Below are 18,823 nucleotides of genomic sequence, written 5' to 3' on the forward strand. Positions count from 1 at the left end.
AAGCCTGAAAAGATAGACAACAATAGCCAAAATTGACAGATCAACAATGTTATATTTCAAATTAGATAGTTTGAAAATCGAACATACGGTACCTACACGCTCAATCTTTCAGCAATGGACGCTATTGCTTACTATCATTTACCGGTATAACGATGCCAAGCTCAACATATATCACCAAGTTGAAATTAATATTATCACTAACTTGAAGGTCAAATTTAGATAGCTAAAGTTGTACATAACAGATAGCGAGCCAGATAAAATTCATTTGGAAACGTGTATATTTTGGACACTTGCAACATTGAATGAAGTTTTCAAATACGAATGTTTTTAAACATTTTTCAAACTAAAGCCCTTTTCTATCAACAGTAGCATTTCACCACCAACAATTGGCATCGTTAGTATTTCGAGTGGTGAAAACTTTAAAGCCATAAAATAAAGTGTTGAGCGGTCAAAACATCAATTATTGCTTAACTCTTTATGTTTAATTCGAAAATAAACATTTTTTGGGCTATTAAAAAGTGAAAAAACAAAACATTGAAACAAATATTACACAAAATTTTATTTAATGAGATAAGGGAAGGAGGCTCGAGCATCTGCTTTCGCAGAGCCCGTTCTGAGATAGTGCAAAGTTTGCAGATAGAGCAAACTCCAAAGATTACTTTTATTTTTAATAGCACAGGATTATTACCGCAAAACAGAACTTTAAAAAAATCAGCTCCACGATCAGCACTTTTTGTCTATGAACACAAAAACCCTATGATAAGTAACAACAAGACTTGCTACTATTAATTAATGAGCAAACATTTAAGAATGTTTATGGAGATAAAATCTGGGACATAAAAATTAAGTTTTCTTTAGATTATAAGAGAAATTTGATATCTTTCAGCAGCTTCAGAGACAATCGAAAACCGACGAACAAATACAGCAAGACATATGGACAAAGCCCACAGTGAAACAACACGTTAAGAGATTTTCAGGTGAAGATAATATTTTTGGATCTCTGTTCCAAATAATTCAACCAATAAAATTTTCGATAATTAAGGGCTATTAAAAGGCTCGGTACGATATAACTTTTCTATACACAAAGCAAAAACTTTGAATTTAATATTGATTTTCGTCTCTTTCTTCAATTTTCTGCAAGCTTTCTCTAATCCTTTTGATTATTAAAACCGTGGATCCTTCGGATATAAACTTTCAAAAGCCATTAAAAAATTTCGAATGATTTATTTGCATTCAGCATTTAAGATAAAAAAGTCGAGGCCAACGAGTTCAGTTTCTCTTTATATGGCATCACCAAAAGGGTTTTTAGAAAATGCCCTCCGAGCGTTTCCTGTTTAGCCCGTTTTTAAGGAACAAAAGTCAAAGGGGTCTAAAAAATCAGTCCAGCAATAAATTGCATGAAGACGATCACATGACCAATATAATTACTACGAACTTCATTTGAGAGCAATTAATCAATCATTATTGTTCGAAAACATTCATAATGAAAGTATTAAGAACAAATTACTCTGAGGTATTAAATCCCATGTCGATGATCTACTCCATGAGACTGCCAAAAAGGCCACAACCAGCAGGTTTTGCAATGCAAATCATCAAAACCAAAGCGAGAGCATAAGTCTTTGAAGCATTACTCCGTTGAACCTATTAGGATTTTTAGCTGTAACTTATATTTTTTGCTGAGACACTTAGAAACGCGCCATGGGCCCAATAATACTTTCCCGCATTCATAAATAATACAAAGTCCGATGAGTTAGAAAATTTGATGAGACGACTGTAGATGACTGCTGAAAACATTTTATTAATACTATTATTGTCCTCAGTTCAAGGCAACGTTGTTGCAAACAGCACATGTATCAAATTATTTAACCCGATGAATTCGAGTTCTTCCAGTGCATAACAATATCTCGACAAAGTAACATTTTGATTTTGGTCCCATATGCGGTTATTTTTAGAAAAGGATTTTACTTAATAGATTTGCATTGAGAAAAACAATTTCAAATGACATAAGCGACTAACGTCGGGCGAATTGCTCTCAAACGACCGGCGTGCGGTTGGCTGCGACAGTAGCTAGCCACAGTTTAGTGAGGCCGGCTTTAACTTGATTCGACTCTGCAACTTTTAGTTTTCTAGCCTTGTTAGTAAATAAATCAAATAAAAAATTGATATTTTAAAAATTTGCAAAATTTAAAAGAAAAGCTTCCAGACTTCGAAGCGAAAATCTTCAAAGCCATTCTTTTTCTCTGGAGTTATGTCAAGTAACCCATCTGCAAGACTTCAAAAAGCTTCGTTCGCCAGTAATGATAGTTAAACTCAGAAAACAAAAATTTTCAAATATTTTGAAAACAATCGCAAATTTTAACAAATCTTGCCAAAATTCAAGATATTAAAATCTTCAAAACCATTTCATTATCTCAAGAGAATATCCAGTATCCCTACTTCGAGCTTTAAATAGTTTCACTGGCTCAAAGATCCATAAATTTGGAACAAAAATTTTCCGAAAATTTGAAAAACAAATTAAATTTTATCAAAAAATTGCTACAGCTGTAGCCATTAAAATATTGAAACCATTCGATTAACTATGCGACAGCTGATATTCAAACCTTGGAGGAGGTCTCCCGGACCCGGAAAAATGATAAAATATGCAAAAAGATTCAAAAAACTTTAAAAAATTGCGAACAATTTTTAAAAATAGCTGACATTAAAATCTTGAAAAACAATTCATTACATCTAGAAGCTATGCACTAAGCGGCTCTTGAGGCTGAAGAAACCTAAAACCCTAAAAAGACTTATCAAAAAAATTCTCATATTAAAAAATTGAAAGCTATTCCATGGCGAATAAAATTTTTTCAGTAACTTTTTATCAAACCCCTAAGGACGTTTTCTGGTCACTGCGTCTGGAAAGACGTGAATAAAATAAGAGTAAAAAAAATTGAAAAAAATTGCACGTTTTGTCAAAAAAATGCTAAAATTAGTGATGGTAAAATGTTGAAACCATTCCACTACCACTAGAAACTATGAAGTAACCTATTACAAAACCCTAGAGGAGGTTCCTTGACATCTAGGGCTGGAAGAACTCAAAAAATGACAAAAATTTTCAGAAAGCTTGAAAATTGTAAAAATTATTATAAAATTGCGTGTTTTTAGCGATCGGATGTTCGTCAGTAGCGCCACAGAGGGAGGGGTGGGGGGCAACAGCGCGGTGGGGGGGGGCAATAGTGGGGGGTGTCAAGTTGGGGTGTCTTCAACCTCAGAGAACCGCCCTACACACTATAAGTATAAGTCTCCAAAACAGTTTGAGCTGAAAGGCTCTAAGAGCACTTAATGCCCACTGTGCGCTACCTGTTTATCCCGTTTTCAAGGAGGAAAAGTCAAAAGCGTCAGACGAAAAATCGGTCAAGCGAAAAATTGCATTAAACATAGCCGGCAGATTGCCGGAATAGCTGCGAAATAGACTTGCGCGCCGTAAAATACAGATGGAAAAAGATACAGAAGTGAGTTGATAATAGTTATTGCCGCCGCCTATAAAACTTACAAGTTTATTTCAAAGGAGGTTGTTTTTGGGTGCAAAAAAGTTTCCCTGTCGCGTCTCGAACCGGCGATCACCGGATTATCAGCCAGTCGCCTTAACCACTCGGCTGTCGGACCATACAATCTGGTTTCTTACAATCAAATTTGTTTTAGGAACAGATTCTGTTTCTGAAAAACCGCAATTTAGGTCACGCAGAAAGCGTGAAATCAAGCGCGAAAAAGCCATTTAAGCAGTGACGAGACAGAATGTTCTAGAACAAATGTAAAACGAAAATGAAGCGTCAGACGACGAAACAAAAAAAAACCAAGAGCACCGCAATATAGCTACGCTCAGCTTACAGCTTCGCAGCTATAAAAAAGACCGAGAGGACTTATATAATTGCTAGTCTTCGTTTGAGAGCAATTAATGACAGTACGGTTATATAAATTGATCAATTTTAGGGCAACATTCTTACTGTGAAACAAAGAGAATCTCAAGGACACGTTTAACATAAAAATTGTCGACCCGCTTAATGAAAAAAAAAATCTCGGGCGAACTCAAATCAGAATGCGAAATCAAAATTAGTTTTGCTCAAAGTGGAAGTCATAACCGATTATAATCGATTAAAAATGATTGACATCGTGTTGACTTAAAAAATTTCAACCAACACCAATCGTAGAGTAGTCTTTATTTTTCAACAACATCTGACCATGCAGGGCGTTCAGTACAAGTTAAGTGATACAAAGCAGTCAATTTATAAGGTGACAAGTTATTTTAGAAATTGGTTATCGAACAGACAAGAAATCTCAATCAAAAAACTTAGTTCTCCCAGCTTGGTAGTCATATAACATAGAGCCTCTTCCCCCTTCAAAAAACTAATTACCGAAATATAGCAAAATTGAGGGCTATAAATTAGTGAGCGAATAAATAACGACCCAATCAAACAGACAATGTTTGAGCGGATTAAATCGGTTGTTGATTCCTACTTCTTCATCTTCCAGCTCCAACAGCTTTGTCTTTGTTTCAAAAACCATTCACTCTAGATTCAAATTAATCAGCAAAAATACTCTCAATCAATTTTCATAAGTAGACGTATAAATACTATATAAAATAACAAACAAACAAACAAACAGAACTACACCATGTAAACAATGAAATTAATCAAAATCAAAATCGATTTTTGAGGCGCAATAACAACAATCAATCGAGGACATGGTTGAATTGTTTTTTTTTGAAAATTACAGAAATAGAGAGGGCATGGAAACCGTTTCCATCATTGAAGCTGAAAACTGTTTCTCTAAAAACAGCACCAGTGCAGAATCCAATTCGCAATATTTTCCACGCTCTGTTTATTGGAAACAGTTCCCTAGGATTTAAGGATTAAATTGCTAATGATAAATCGATTGGCCAATAAATATATTGCACGTTAGAAATTGCCATAAGTCGACAAACTAGAGCCAATAATTTATGGCAGGCTAATTGAAATTAGTAACATTATTCATACTTCGAGGGGAATAACACAATTAAATAAACAAAACTACCCGTCAAAAAGAACCATAAATACTGTTCCCTTTCAAGAAAATCCAGAATTCTTGAAAGATGCCAAAATCTTGAAAGCATCTGTCACTTCAATTTCTACTTGTTGGATACGCAATTTCTCATATATAAGGTTTTCGATCTAATGCTCGGACAACGCATGTCAGTCCCAAATTCTAACATTTTCTAACTCTTCTTGATCCACAGCTTACTGAGTAGTTAAAAATTCCCACCTCAACAAAACAGTTATATAATCATTTGAACCTTCGATAAAAAGCCTTATATCCTTGAAAGATTTCTTTCATTCATCAAAACAATGGATTGTAATACAAGTTAAAAATGCAGTTCAGATTTTTCGTCATCATAACAAAGCTAAGAAGAAACAGCGCTCTAGAAGGGTACGTTATCTATAACACTACTCGGAAAATCTTCACAGACATTTTCAGTGAGTTTTAAAATCAGATGGCACAGATTCAGCCTTGTCAGGATTAGGTCATTTAATGCCAGAAGAAACTACAGTAAACTAAGATTGGGTCACTAATTTCACCACAACGGCACTGTGCAAAAAATGAAGTAATGAGTAAAACTCACTCGACAAGAGGTATGAATTACGGATACGTAACACAATGATAAGCAGATGTCTGTAATGGACTAAGGTGTAGCAGAAGGTTCACTGCCGTTTATGCTCAAACTAAAGCAACACTTGGTCAGTGATTCAGTTGTCCTTCTTCGACTTCTTTGCTGCTCTGGGAGGCATCTGGCGTTCTGGTTTTCCACTGCTAGAAGAAGACCCAGTCCTAAAAGCAAGTTGCAATTAAAGTTCCTTTGTTCAAAGTCAAATAGCAGTCTAATTAAATTTTATGAAAATTACAATTATCTCATAAAAAGACAGCCTTTACTATTACGGGAACAGCTTTTTGAGAGTCAACAAAGCAGATGAACCCATATGCATACAAGGAGGCTCGGTAACGTGCGTTCGCTCATAAAGTTCCGACCCCGCTCATCCACATTTTTGAATTAATTGTCAACCCAATGATGAAAAGATAGAAACCCTTCAACAATTCACGTATTGTTCAACAAACCACTAAAAAAAGTAATGCGGCGACAGCTGGCCGATGAAATCTGCCATTAACGAGAATACGAGGTAAGACAAACCTAAATGTCAAATAACAAAACAATAACTACACTCAAAACTCGGTGTCGTATTTAAAAGAAAGCACAAACAAAATAAAAATGGCATCCTAAACAAACTAAATTCAGCTGTGCTGCAAAGAAGTGTATGGGACCTGCCATTAATGAGACTCCTAACATGTCGACAGCGAAAGGTTCGAAGTTGAAATATAAAAGCTTCCATTTCTGCAGACCAATATTTTCTAAGTGACCATTCTTAGTTGCGAGAGCAATTGACGCCTCTTCATTTATACCTCGTGAGGAAGCAATAGAGACCTGTAATTATCCAGAATTTTTCTTAGGACTACAAAAAAAACAAGCATTACCTAAAAGTTGACAGAAGTAAGACAAAAAGATGCAAATTTCAGAAATACACTGACTTCTTCTTAAAACAAATATATACAAAGTCATTAGAACCATAAGATCTCAACTGAACAGATGGCTGCTTAGTTTTTTGGTACCAAATAAGGAAGCCAATTGAATTTACTTGATTAGTCAGACTAAGTCAGGAGACTGCAAAAAAAACAAACAAAGGCAATACAAGAAATCAATTAAAGTTTACAAAAGCTCTTTGCTAAGCATTAAAAACAATGAATTCATCCTGAAAAAATTTTCCTATCAAATATGTTCATTCGAGCTCATTTTCATGTAAATGCGATTTTCAATCATTGAACATTAATTGGAACAGATTTTCGCTGGTAATTGACATAAGAACAAAAACAACAAACTTTTTGAAAAAAAAGATCGCACCCCAAACAATCCGAATAATTTTTGATTGTACGAGTCTACGAAGGGAAAAAAGGATGATATAGGTGCAGGTCCCACTAAAACAATAATTGGTCAGAACTTTGCGAAATATATGATTTAGCAAATGAAATAATCCATTATACCTTAAGTAAAGGATGAAATTGGGATACAGATATAGATAAATTAGTGAAACAATGTCAATATTTAAAACATACCCGGCAGATTGCCGGAAAATAGCCGCCGTTGATTCCAGTAAGCATGATTGGGATTGAACGAATAGAATATATTGAAAAAAAAAGATTTTTGTACAAAAATATTTTTTAAGTCCGATTTATTTTGATGGCATTTCGTAGTTGAACATACTTCTGTTTCTTAGAGAGAGGCTACAGGGGCTACTATCAACACCAATAAGCATTAGAGGTGGTAACTAAGACTTATAGGAACGACGTTCAAATAGCGGGCATCTAAAATTGGGCTTTATGGGTTTATCCCGTTTCTATTTCTGACTTCAATTTTTTATACCGACTCTGTTCATTTTGAATTGTTTTGCTTAGCAACTGATGTTCAAATTCACTTTCAGCAGAATGAGAGAAGAGAGAAACTAGCCTAGAGAAGTCAGAAAGATTTCACGCAAAATGTCGAAAAAGCGGCAAAATGGTAAAGCGAAAAGAAGTTTGACGAAGTAAAAAAAAATACGAGCGCAATAATAGCCGGCTGAGAAGATGAGGGCGGCTATTAATTAACCTATCAAAACCACATGGTATCTAAGTCAATGAGAATGACAGCTTAAAGCTTAGGCCGATATATTGATGAAATTACGCCTCACTAAAATGCCAATAAGAGCAGAAGTTTTTTTTAAAAAAAAATAAGCAACAATACCACAAGAAAAGCAACAAAAATGGCCAAGACTCAAAAATCCACAGAAACGAAAGGAAATAGTTTCAAAGTCACAAAAACCACCAAAAATACACTCAACACATGGAAATATACTCAAAATCAGGAAAAACAATTATAATAAACTCGAATCATTAATTAGACTCAATTATGCCTCATTGGCAAACATTTGCAATTTTCACAAATGGGAGAAAAACCTAAAAATATCATCATAATAAAAGTAATATAAACCAATAAATAAATACTCAATATTAAAACATATGCATGAACTGTTGGAAAGCATTAGCTGAGAAAATTAGGAAAGACAGCAAAGTTAGCATTCACGTTTCCGCACGTGAATTTTTTATTTCAAAAATGTGTTTAAAAAAGCCACTTCTCATACCACTTTAAAACGTAATTTGAACAAAATTCAAGTTCCAAATCTCTCACTTTTTATCTCGCCTTACTGGTTCAGCGTTGTTAAAATCACCACTCTAATTTGACATCTTATTGACATAAAAAACAGCGCACCAATACAATCCAAATGTCAGCTATGATAGTCAAATGAGATGAGGGTGGCCAAAGAAATTAAAATAACAAAGTAGGTTTTTGAATAAAACTGGCACCAAAGTCATTGGAACACGTAAAACACGCAACAACACGCTAAGTTATGGTTCGAGGTTAAACCTAGTTAGAGTAGAAAAAGTTTCTGAACTTTCATTATTTACCAAAGGGACGAAGTAACACTAAGAGTAGTCAAAAATTAATGAAGTTCGTCATAATTCATGCGATCAAAAGTCAATTAAAACATTGTACTATACGGGAAAAGTTTCAATAAAACTAAAAGATGCATCATTCGAGCATCAAAAATGAGGCAAAGTAAAAAGTAACGAAAAATGAGATGAGTTAAACATTTGTTCGCCCAGCTACATGCAACAACATAACCGACTAACGTCGGAAGAATTTCTCCCAAACGAACTCGGGGCGTTCGCCTTTGACTGCGGATAACTTAACCCGTAGACTTAAAGCTTACTAAAGCTCTAAGAGGTACTGAACGAATGAAGGCCCTCGGGCTTTACCATCGCATCCTGATTATTTGGACAAAAAGGTGAAATCACGAAGGGAACAAAAAAATTGAAAAAAACGGTCAGGCAAAACTTTTGCAGTAAACAAGACAGACGATTGCAATAATTGCTTCAAGTCGAAGACATAAGCTGGCAGATTGCCAGAAAATAGCCGCAATAGCTTCACAGACCTCAAAAAGATAGGAGAAACAGACCCAAATAGAAACACTTTATTAAATATTATACTTTGATTGAGAATCTGTTTAATATATTGATGCTTCTATTAGCAGCACTCGAATAACCTTCAATTAGAGTGACACAAACTCACTTGACCTTATCTCTTTGAATTAGAAAAGAAAACTCATTTTCAGAAAGAGGAAGTCATTTTTGAAAGTCACCTGTGACCAAAAACATTTTCAAGCGAATTAACAAAGCAACTCGCTCCACTAAGAGTGAAAATAACGCCACGCTTTCATTTCAGTTAAAATTGCATTAACGAATGAACTAAAAGCAGATTGTGACGTCCTATGTTCGTAACAAAAATCTTGAACACGAAATAAAAAAAAGAATATCAGGACACGTCCCAATCACAATCCAAAGAATTGAATGAAAACCTTGAATACTCCTCAAGAACAGCAGAACCATTGGATAACACAACCCGAAGAAAAGTTTTACACTTTGAGGATTACGAGAACAAAATTTGCATTATAGATATTCTGACTGTTGAGAATATAACCTGAAGAAAGTTTAAAATTTCAAAACTTAATCAGCAAAAATTATGTAAAAGTTGCAAATATCGATAACATCTAGATAATCAAAATCATTTCTGCGTTGTTATAAACATTCCATTAACCCATTTTCAAGCCTTAAAAAAGTTTATTTCTACCTTTAATATTGAAAACAACAAAATATTACAAAGAACTTGACAATATCATCAGTCGTTCGCTTCTTCATATATCCAGGTTGAGTTCTTCAAGCCAGTCTATGGCGGTCTCCGTGAGGTGGCAAAGTTCTCCCATGCCTCCTGGTAGGTACGTTATAGGGCACTCTTCCACGATGTGTTGGGAAGATGGTCTGCTCAGGCCACAGACACAGGTAGTGTTGTTCCAGTTGGACTTGAGCGCGCTAGTGCGGAGGCGGTTGAGCCGGCACCAAGACCTCCTGGGGATCCTGGGGATGAATCACCTTGTGGACGATACCAGAAGACGCTCCCGGCTGAAGAGCAGAATCCAATTCCCCGCGAAGAAACCGCAGACTTGACAATAAATTGCAAAAAATGCTTTGACTCTGTTATTAAAGTTCACAAGAACAGCAATAAATGAATCAAATACATTAGCATAAACAGACATTTCACATAGCACAATGGCCATACGAACTGTGACCGACCTCAACAATAACCCAAGTAACGAAATCTAAAAAGTTACGAAAACAAGGAAAAATTGCTTTATTCAAGGCCCAATAACAACGAAAACTGACGTTTTTAACTTGAATTTACCTTATAGCAGTTCAAGCACATTAAGCAGGCTACTAAACCCAACTGAGGCCCTCTATTGCACATTAATGCCCGCCGAGCAGAACCTGTTTTTCCCGTCTCAAAAGCTCAAGGTCATGGAAAAATTTATAAAAACGACACAGCACCAATACAATAGAAATTCTCAATTGAGTGACAGAAAAATTGGATAACACAAACCAAACAAAACTTAATACATTGAGAATTTTTAGAACAGAATTTGTATTGCAGATACTCTGGTTGTTATCAGTTGTCAATTCAAAGACATTTTTCTGCACATAAACAACAAGCAGAATCGAAAACGACAATTGATTTTTTTGTCGAAGTAGGTTATTTATCAAATCTGTTAATATTATTAGCGTTATTGTCCTCAGAAACAATACTGTGTTATAAAAACTGATTCCGAAACAGCATGATAGGCTACGGATTAGCTGGCAGTTTTCACAAAGACTTCGAAAAATAGCAGTTACAAAATTGAAAAAAAGTCACATCAAAATTTGAAGTAATATATATTAATTACGTTTAAAGACAGTAATTTCGACAAAAAGCAGGTTCTCGGCAGAAAACTACGAATGACACATCTGCAGGCTACAATATATAATGGGGTAACATATGAGCCACTCAAGATAGTGGAAATTTAAAAAGATCACAATTGTTTGAATAAACAATGAAAAATTAATACAAAGTAGCTGAAATTCGATGTTTATATTGTCAAAAAATTATCTGCGTCATTAAAAAAGTTGTTTCGTTAAAAATAGAGAAATATACTTTGACTCTTGTTTTAAGTTTGCATGAACAACAAAACAAATACAAAGACAAGCAAAAAAAGACATTTCGCATGAAAAAATAGCTAGATAAACTATGACCGACCTTAAAACTGACCTTTTCACGTTCTGATGATTTTAGTCCTTACAACAATATCAGCACATTTGGTGCCTCAGCACATTGAGCACCTAAACGTCTACTAAAGCCAGCGGAGGCTCTCTATTGCAACTTAATGCCCGCCGAGCTTTACAGGTTAATCCCGTTTCAAAAGTTCAAATTCACGGAATAGGGTATGAAACCATCGCACCCTATTCTTTGGATTCTAAGAAACCAAGAGAAGGCCAATATTAGCCCCAGAGAAGGCCAATATTATTTAAAAAATTAACAAAAAGCACGTTTAAGTGATCTTTACATCATATGGTCGTAAAAAATAGCCTGGAGAATTCCGAAAATTAAGCAGAGGCCTTTATCCGTCCTTTGTTTTAAAGCAGTTGTTCTTTGACTCACCGAAAACAACTAAAACATTTCATACAATTTTTGAACCGTCATAACGCGAAAAGTGGAAGCATTGACATCATGGAGGTGGGCAAAACAAAGAACAGTTAAGACGTTATGTAGAAACCATACATAAACAGAACAAAATCTAAACACGAAAAGTTTTTGGGCAGCAAGAAGGTTACATCTATTGCATCAGCAAAGAGATATATTCTTCCCAAGACGACAAATTTGTTTTTCGACGTCACAGCATCAAAAGAAAACACGTTAAAAACTAAAAACACAAAAACATAGCCGTCAGATTGCTGAAATAGCTGCGAAATAAAAGGCTTGCGTACTGTAAATTACAGATAGAAACATATTTGGAAAAAACGCTATCGCTGCCAACTTTTAGTCAAAGGGGGTGTCATTTGATAACAATTTTGGGTGCAAAAAATTTTAACGACGCAGAGGTTCGAACCCCAACCCCCGGCGGCATTAACCACTATGCTACAAGTCCCCTATGCACTCTTATATTACAACCCACTTCGTTTTAGCAACAGACATAAATTTTGAATGCGAGCAATTCAGCTCACGCGAAAAACAAGAAATCAAGAGTGACTGAAAACATGAAGCGACAGAGTGTTCTAGAATAAAATGTAAAACGAAAAAAGCGTCCGACGAAACAAAAATCCAATAGCTCCGCAATATAGCTCCGCTCAGCTTACAGCTTCGCAGCTATAAAAATCATTCTTAAAATTATTGAAAAAAGTCAAACATTAGTTTAAGAAATTGAGAAATATGAGCCGATTTTGCCTTCAAAACTTACTATTAAGCTCTCGAAAACACTGCAAAATTAAACTGCAAAATTGCAGCTTCACTTGAGAAATATTTTGGAAAAAAAACAACAAGCAAACGAAATGAACCAAACTGATAAAAAACAGCTTAAAGCTTAGATATATGCCCTTTGATGTCGAAAACTTTTCAAGGAAAAAGTAATTCAATCAACACATCAGTACATAAAAAAATTACGCCCAGCATAAGCCAGTTCCCACGGCAATTTCACTCACTTTTGGTTGTAGGTCAAAAAACAGCCTGAGCAAAGCACTTCAAGAAAAACCACAAGAAAACTAATACTCCCCTCACGACCACGAGTCGTAAAACACAAAGAATGGCTTAAAGACACTGCAAGTCTAAGTTGGCATGCTCAACAATTGTTATTTTTGTCACCTGGTTGTGGGTTTCTTTCCACCCTTCTTAGTGGTTGTAACTTTGGTCAGTCGATAGGCACAGAATGCAGACGCCAATATCAAAGGAGACAAGATGAGCACGAGATATATGAGGAACTCAGCCGGCTCTGTGAAAGCATAGATAGTAAGTCTGGTCATGCTTTCAACCACCGTGTACTGGAAGCTGCCTGGCTCGTACCTGTCAAAATACAATATAAACTCCTGCACCATCCAAACTATTCGTCAAACACAATCTATTTAATTCACAGTCCAAACACATTTTTTACAGCAAAAATCCACAATTTTTTTTAAAAATCACATAAGAGAACGAGTTTTAACAAACGAAACCCTTACGGCCCAAATACGTAACACTATAAACAGATCAAAATTGATTTGTGGAAATTACCTAAATTCGCACGTTGGAAAGATTTTTTGCCTAATAATAGAATTAGTTATTAGAATAAGAGATCTCAACAAATCAGTGCAAGCATGTGCACATTCTTCATTCATTTCAACAAAATTTTGAATTTGCTCGTCAAATAAATGCTTTTATTTAAACCGAGCGGTGTAGTTAAGCAAAAATTGGCTAGAGGAGCGTTTCCTCACCATAGTCGGGACTAATTTTGTTCCGGATTGTCGGTATCTTAGTTCAGTTGTACCTAATTGACCTTCAACTATAACCTGCATCCTCGCCATGAAAGTAATGTATCAAGCTACAGGAACAAAAATAATTAAAGATGCATGGTCACAGTAAAGGTTTTCAAACGTCAAAAAAGTTAAATTAGATAACTAAACTGACTTCAGGTTCTATATAGATTACGTCAAGTGAAAAATAAAAAAACGTGAGGGGTTAGGTCATTAATATGGTTAACCAATTTGGTTACCTAATATCAAATACGTTGAATTGTTGACATCATATATGATCCTCGTATGACTACTGAGAAATAAGGATCCGGGTAACACCAGTTAGCTAGCAGCTGCTTTTAACTCTGATGACTTAATCTGTATAAAAGTGAATTCTTAGATTGTAGTTACCCTTTTGTAGCATTTTTCACTATTTCTTCTGTCACATCGGCAACTGATTTTGCAACAGTGGCTTGTGCGGATGGTCCAGCTCCTGTCATTTTCAATGTTTCAGAACTATGTTCCTAACCACTTCTCCAGTCGTGAAATTTGCAGAACACTATTAACCTAATAGCGACTAATTAAATGCATACAAAATCTGAAAAAGCCATTGTCTTGTCGCCAGGATACGTTAATTGCCCAACCCAAATATGTTGAAACAATGACTGTTGCAGAATTGAAAAATGGGGCAAAAACAGAATGCGGCAAAATAGAATGCAGGGGCAAAAAAAGAATGCGGCGCAGCTATACATTTCTTTTAAATTAGACCCGAGCCTAATTTCTAGTGATCCATATTTAACTTTGAAAGCAACTCCCCCCGCACCTCGCAACCATCATTGCCCCCAAATTATAATAGCGAGAAATCGCAAATCCTTTGAAAAAACGATACACGTTTATAAAGCAATATTTCTAACAACAGCGCAGTTATAATTTTGAAATATATTCACAGCATTTTCTTGAAGACAAAATGTGACTCGAATTTGCTTTGCTGTTAAGGACGAAAATTGGATAAAAAAATTTTATGCTAAGTTTGAAAATTATTTGACAATTCCATATACATTCAGAGTATAAACAATAACTCTTCCGTAAAAGTCTGTGCTGCCTTCAAAAACTATCTTGAGTTTTTCGCAAAACTGTTCACGAAGACTCATCGTAAATATCTGAAGGGAATTATCGTCTTTTGGATGAATCGGAATTCTATCAGTGCTATCGCCGAGCAGCACGAACGTTGATGTATCTTTGCCACTGAAGCCGCCTTGAAATTGGATTTCAAGCCTCGAGATGCAAACAGGCTCGGAGAAGGTCAAACTGAAAACATAAAAGACTACCGTCAGACGAAATACTCTCTAACAACCACCGAGGTGGGTCTAATTTCAATTAATGCCTCAAAACATTATTCATTTCGGAGCTTATTCCTGTCGATCAGTCGATAAGCCAAATATATAAAATGGAAAACTTGTAAAAGGGAAAAAGACAAGCACAACTTCGCTTATTACTACAAGCTTCAGATAGCATAAAACAATTTAATAAAATATTCAAAATAGTCGGATTAAAATTAGTATTTCTTCAGCCAATGCGTGTTTTCATGGGCAATGATGAATCAAACAGTTGCTTGAAATGAAAGACCACTGCTAAATTTGTGCCAATTTGCTTAATACCGATTCGGTCTATAGAATTTTATTTGAGCTAACATGATGTTTTCATTGTCGAAATTAGCTTAGACAATTTGAATCATATCCTAAAATGCTTCTTTCTTTGCTGAATTTGCCACATAAAAAGTTTCACGCAGTGTAAATTTTTTTCCACATCAGTAAATACAAAATATCGAAATGATAGAAGTTTTAAACTAACCTAATCCACTGTTTATGACCAGAATCCGAGTTCCAGCAGGTCTCTTTCAATCCGTCCAAGAGAAACTGTTTGCCATAACAGCTCGTGCTTTTGTTCAGCACACTGCTCACGCCCACACGTTCTACCAAGTCATTCAGAAGTCTACCCTTGTCTTCACAAGAATCCAACTTCTTATCGCCAGTTTCTGTGTTACTCATCATTGCTGATACTTAACTGTAATTTCTACAGAGCATTAAAACGGCTTCAGGGTACTCAATCCACTAGATTGTATTCAACGCTCGATCAAATCTTTTGGTCAAAGTCCATCCGAACACAAAATTGCACCGTTCATTTCGATATGAAATATCACTGGATCTTCAGTTCGTTCTAATGTCCACTTCGTTATCCGACCAAGAATGGTTGAAAAAAAATGACCGACCGTAAAAATGGGTACCTAGGAGGCAGGTGAACAAATAACAGCACGAATTAAAATTGGACAGCTCTCATTCGATGCACCAATTATGGTATTGAGTTTGAAAATACATTATTCCCGCATTTTGAAAACCAAATCAAATATATTTCAACTTTCTTTCCATTTTTCCACATATTGCCATCCGTCGCCGATACTTATTAATTGCATTTTAGTTAGCTAGCTGGAAGGCATGCTTATAGAACTTCCAGTCAACCGAAGCCTGATACATCTTGGCAAGAAACATACTAAAACACGGTAAATCTTGAAAGATGTATACAAACTTGCTAGATGTTTGCATAAGTATCAAGAAACAAGATATTGGTAAGTTAATCAGAAAAATTAACTATGACATGGCAAGACGTTTCAACTTTAAAAATTAAAAAGCAATTCAACTGAATTTTGTTTTCCAGTTCTATAGCTTAAAACAGTTCAACGCTTAGAAGTCTCGTAGACTAAATTCTGGAGAAAAATTCTGAACTGCATTCTTTAATTGTACGTTATGGTCGCAATAAAACAATCATTCCACTAAAATAAAACACTTTTTCAGATTTTAAATTACTTTGAGACAAAATTAATTATTAACATCAGGTGGTGACCTCAACTGAGCATAACTGACAACCCCAACAAATAAATTAAACATAATTAATTAATCTACTGCAATTGACAACTCCTTCGCGCACTCAACAAGCACAGAATTAATACTTATATAAACAGCCGAAGAGAAAGAATAGCTGGATGTATTAACAGATTAACTTCCACAATCAGCAGTTAACAGCACGTAGTTTTTGACATAATATTAGACTAATCTGTTTCCTAAAAGCATTAAGGCATTTCGGGTTCACCATCATAGACCAAATGAAGCCGTTATGCTTTTACCGCATATCATTAGACAATCCAGTCGTAATAAAGGAGGTCCTATCGGGAATCAAACCCACAACCGCAAAATCTCGAAAATTTTGAAAATTGACGTAACCACGGCGGAAACGCATATTTTCTCGATTTTATTCCAAGGCTTTATAAACCCATTCCCAATCATGAGTTATATTCTTTGCGTCCAAATTAGTTCACAAACTAAACAACTTAAGTCAAACAATTCTTTTGATATTGATCCAACTAAAATTTCCTGGATTTTTGTTCGAAATCGAGGCATCTTGGCCATGCAGGAACTGCGAACAACTGATTAACGCTCCACTTGAAACCTCCTCAATGTGGTTCGCGTCCTGAGAGCACAAATGGTCTTTTTTTAAAGCGACAATATTCAAGAATCATGGCTTTCCTCATTTTTATCCTGCATGTTTATCTTGTGTTTTAGGGAACCATTAACCATTTTTAAAAATCCAACAGTAGTTTCAAACATTTACCGTTAAATTCAGATTTTCCACAACAAGCTTAGATTATTTCCTTGCTAACCCCAAAACTCGAACGAGATTGAATGTCTCGTTATCTTGAACCACAAACCGCATTCAAACTAAGAGCTATAATAAGTAAATCGAAACACCTTTGTTCTTAAATAAGTCAACTTTCAAAGCACCAGATGGAATTCAATTACAGTTCAGCGTTTCTTAATAGACATGTCCATGCAGTTGCTGCGGCAGAAAGCATTAGAATAGAAGCTGTGGCTCAAAAGCGAGACAAACAGGTGATCGTCTTGAAAAAGTACCTCTTTGATACGTATATGGGTAAGTATGCAGGTTTGTGTATCGTTCAAAATCCGGACATAAAAGTGTCGAATGACAAAATCCTGACATGAGCAGGAGATTTAATCGAATTAACCAAAATCTGGACCCGAATCAGATAAAAATCCGGAATCGCGCAGTGGGGACTCTGCTAATCATTTAAAATCCGGAAGCAAAGATGCAGAGAGAATTAAGCAAATTCCGGACTTGAGCAGATGGGTTAAAACGCATTTTTCAAAATCCGGACTTAAAAGTGTGGGGAATCAGATTGGGGTTAATACGCATTTTTCAAAATCCGGACTTGAAATTTTGGGGAGTTTCCGGACTTGCGCCGTGGCACCACTTCGTATCGTTCAAAATCAGGACTTGGGAAGGGCATTTATCAGCATTAACCAAAATCCGGACTTGAAAGCGTGGGGAATTAGAGCAAAAGCCGGAACTGAAAGTGTGACGAATCAAGCGGAATCAGGACTTCAGCAGGGCGTTTTCTGTGTATAATTTACAACCCGAACACAAAATAAGCCACATGATGCCAAAATGAGCAGGTGGTTTATGCTTATTAACCAAAACTGAACTTCAAAACAAGCATGCACACAAGTTGTTCTCGTACGAGCAGGTAATCTAATGGACTGCAGAACTCAAATTGCCAACATCTGTTAGAAGGCGCTAATGACTCTAATTTCATTAGTTCCCTAAGGCTGATATTGAACACATTATTTTAGGGCAGCACACCTTTATGTTCGAGGGCTTCAAAACATGCAACAATACACGTTGTTCTATTATATGGATGTATTCTAATGAACTCAGAACTGAAATTGCCAAAATCTTAGAAGGGGCCATACACCATAAGTTCCCAGATATTGATAAATCTAAACTTTTAGGGCACCACAACCTACTTATATCATTTCATATATAAATCGACGCACATACATTTACAAGAGCCTGTACACACGCATAAAAATACACACACAAATATCTTATATATTAAATATCTGCATATATAAATAAATCACAATACAAAGATATGAAACCTGTAAACACATCCAAAAACAACCAAAGATACAAAATATTTTGAGGCACATTTTTATAATTTGATTTTTTTTAAACCTTCCTGACTTTATTTTCCACACTTTTTAGTGCAGTTCAAACTTGGCGAGTTGGTTTCCAGTTTCTTTTTTTGAACCGAAACATTAAAGTTTAAAAGTTTACAGCTGCAAGACAAAAGTTCAGAAGTCTCGGAGTGAACCATATTTGGTCCGTTGATATCGCTTTTATGAATAAATTTTCAAAGGAAAATGACGGCGTACAGTATCTCTTGATTGCAGTTGATGTGGTACCACGTTTT

General features: G+C 35.6%; 2 protein-coding genes across 2 annotated transcripts in view; both read right to left on the reverse strand.

The window, feature by feature from the left end:
- Window positions 1-4,541: 4,541 nt before the first annotated feature.
- LOC142351005 (large ribosomal subunit protein uL5A-like) overlaps window positions 4,542-18,823 on the reverse strand; it is a 130,474-nt gene continuing 116,192 nt past the window's right edge. The window contains exons 2-4 of the mRNA XM_075403047.1: window positions 13,912-14,098; window positions 12,878-13,075; window positions 4,542-5,841 (exon numbers count right to left, since the gene is read on the reverse strand). Coding sequence (XP_075259162.1) covers window positions 5,760-5,841; window positions 12,878-13,075; window positions 13,912-14,000 — 369 coding nt within the window. The 5' untranslated portion in view covers window positions 14,001-14,098 and the 3' untranslated portion in view covers window positions 4,542-5,759. The remainder of the gene's footprint in view (window positions 5,842-12,877; window positions 13,076-13,911; window positions 14,099-18,823) is intronic.
- Window positions 14,505-16,668, reverse strand: LOC142350252 (nuclear receptor 2C2-associated protein-like). Its single transcript, XM_075402027.1, has 2 exons — window positions 15,352-16,668; window positions 14,505-14,808 (listed from the first exon to the last, which is right to left on the reverse strand). The coding sequence occupies exons 1-2, from the start codon at window positions 15,549-15,551 to the stop codon at window positions 14,538-14,540; spliced, it is 471 nt and encodes a 156-aa protein (XP_075258142.1). The 5' UTR covers window positions 15,552-16,668; the 3' UTR covers window positions 14,505-14,537.

Source organism: Convolutriloba macropyga, chromosome 12 (genome assembly GCF_964194025.1).
Source record: "Convolutriloba macropyga chromosome 12, txConMacr16.3, whole genome shotgun sequence".
NCBI classification, from domain to species: Eukaryota; Metazoa; Xenacoelomorpha; order Acoela; family Convolutidae; genus Convolutriloba; species Convolutriloba macropyga.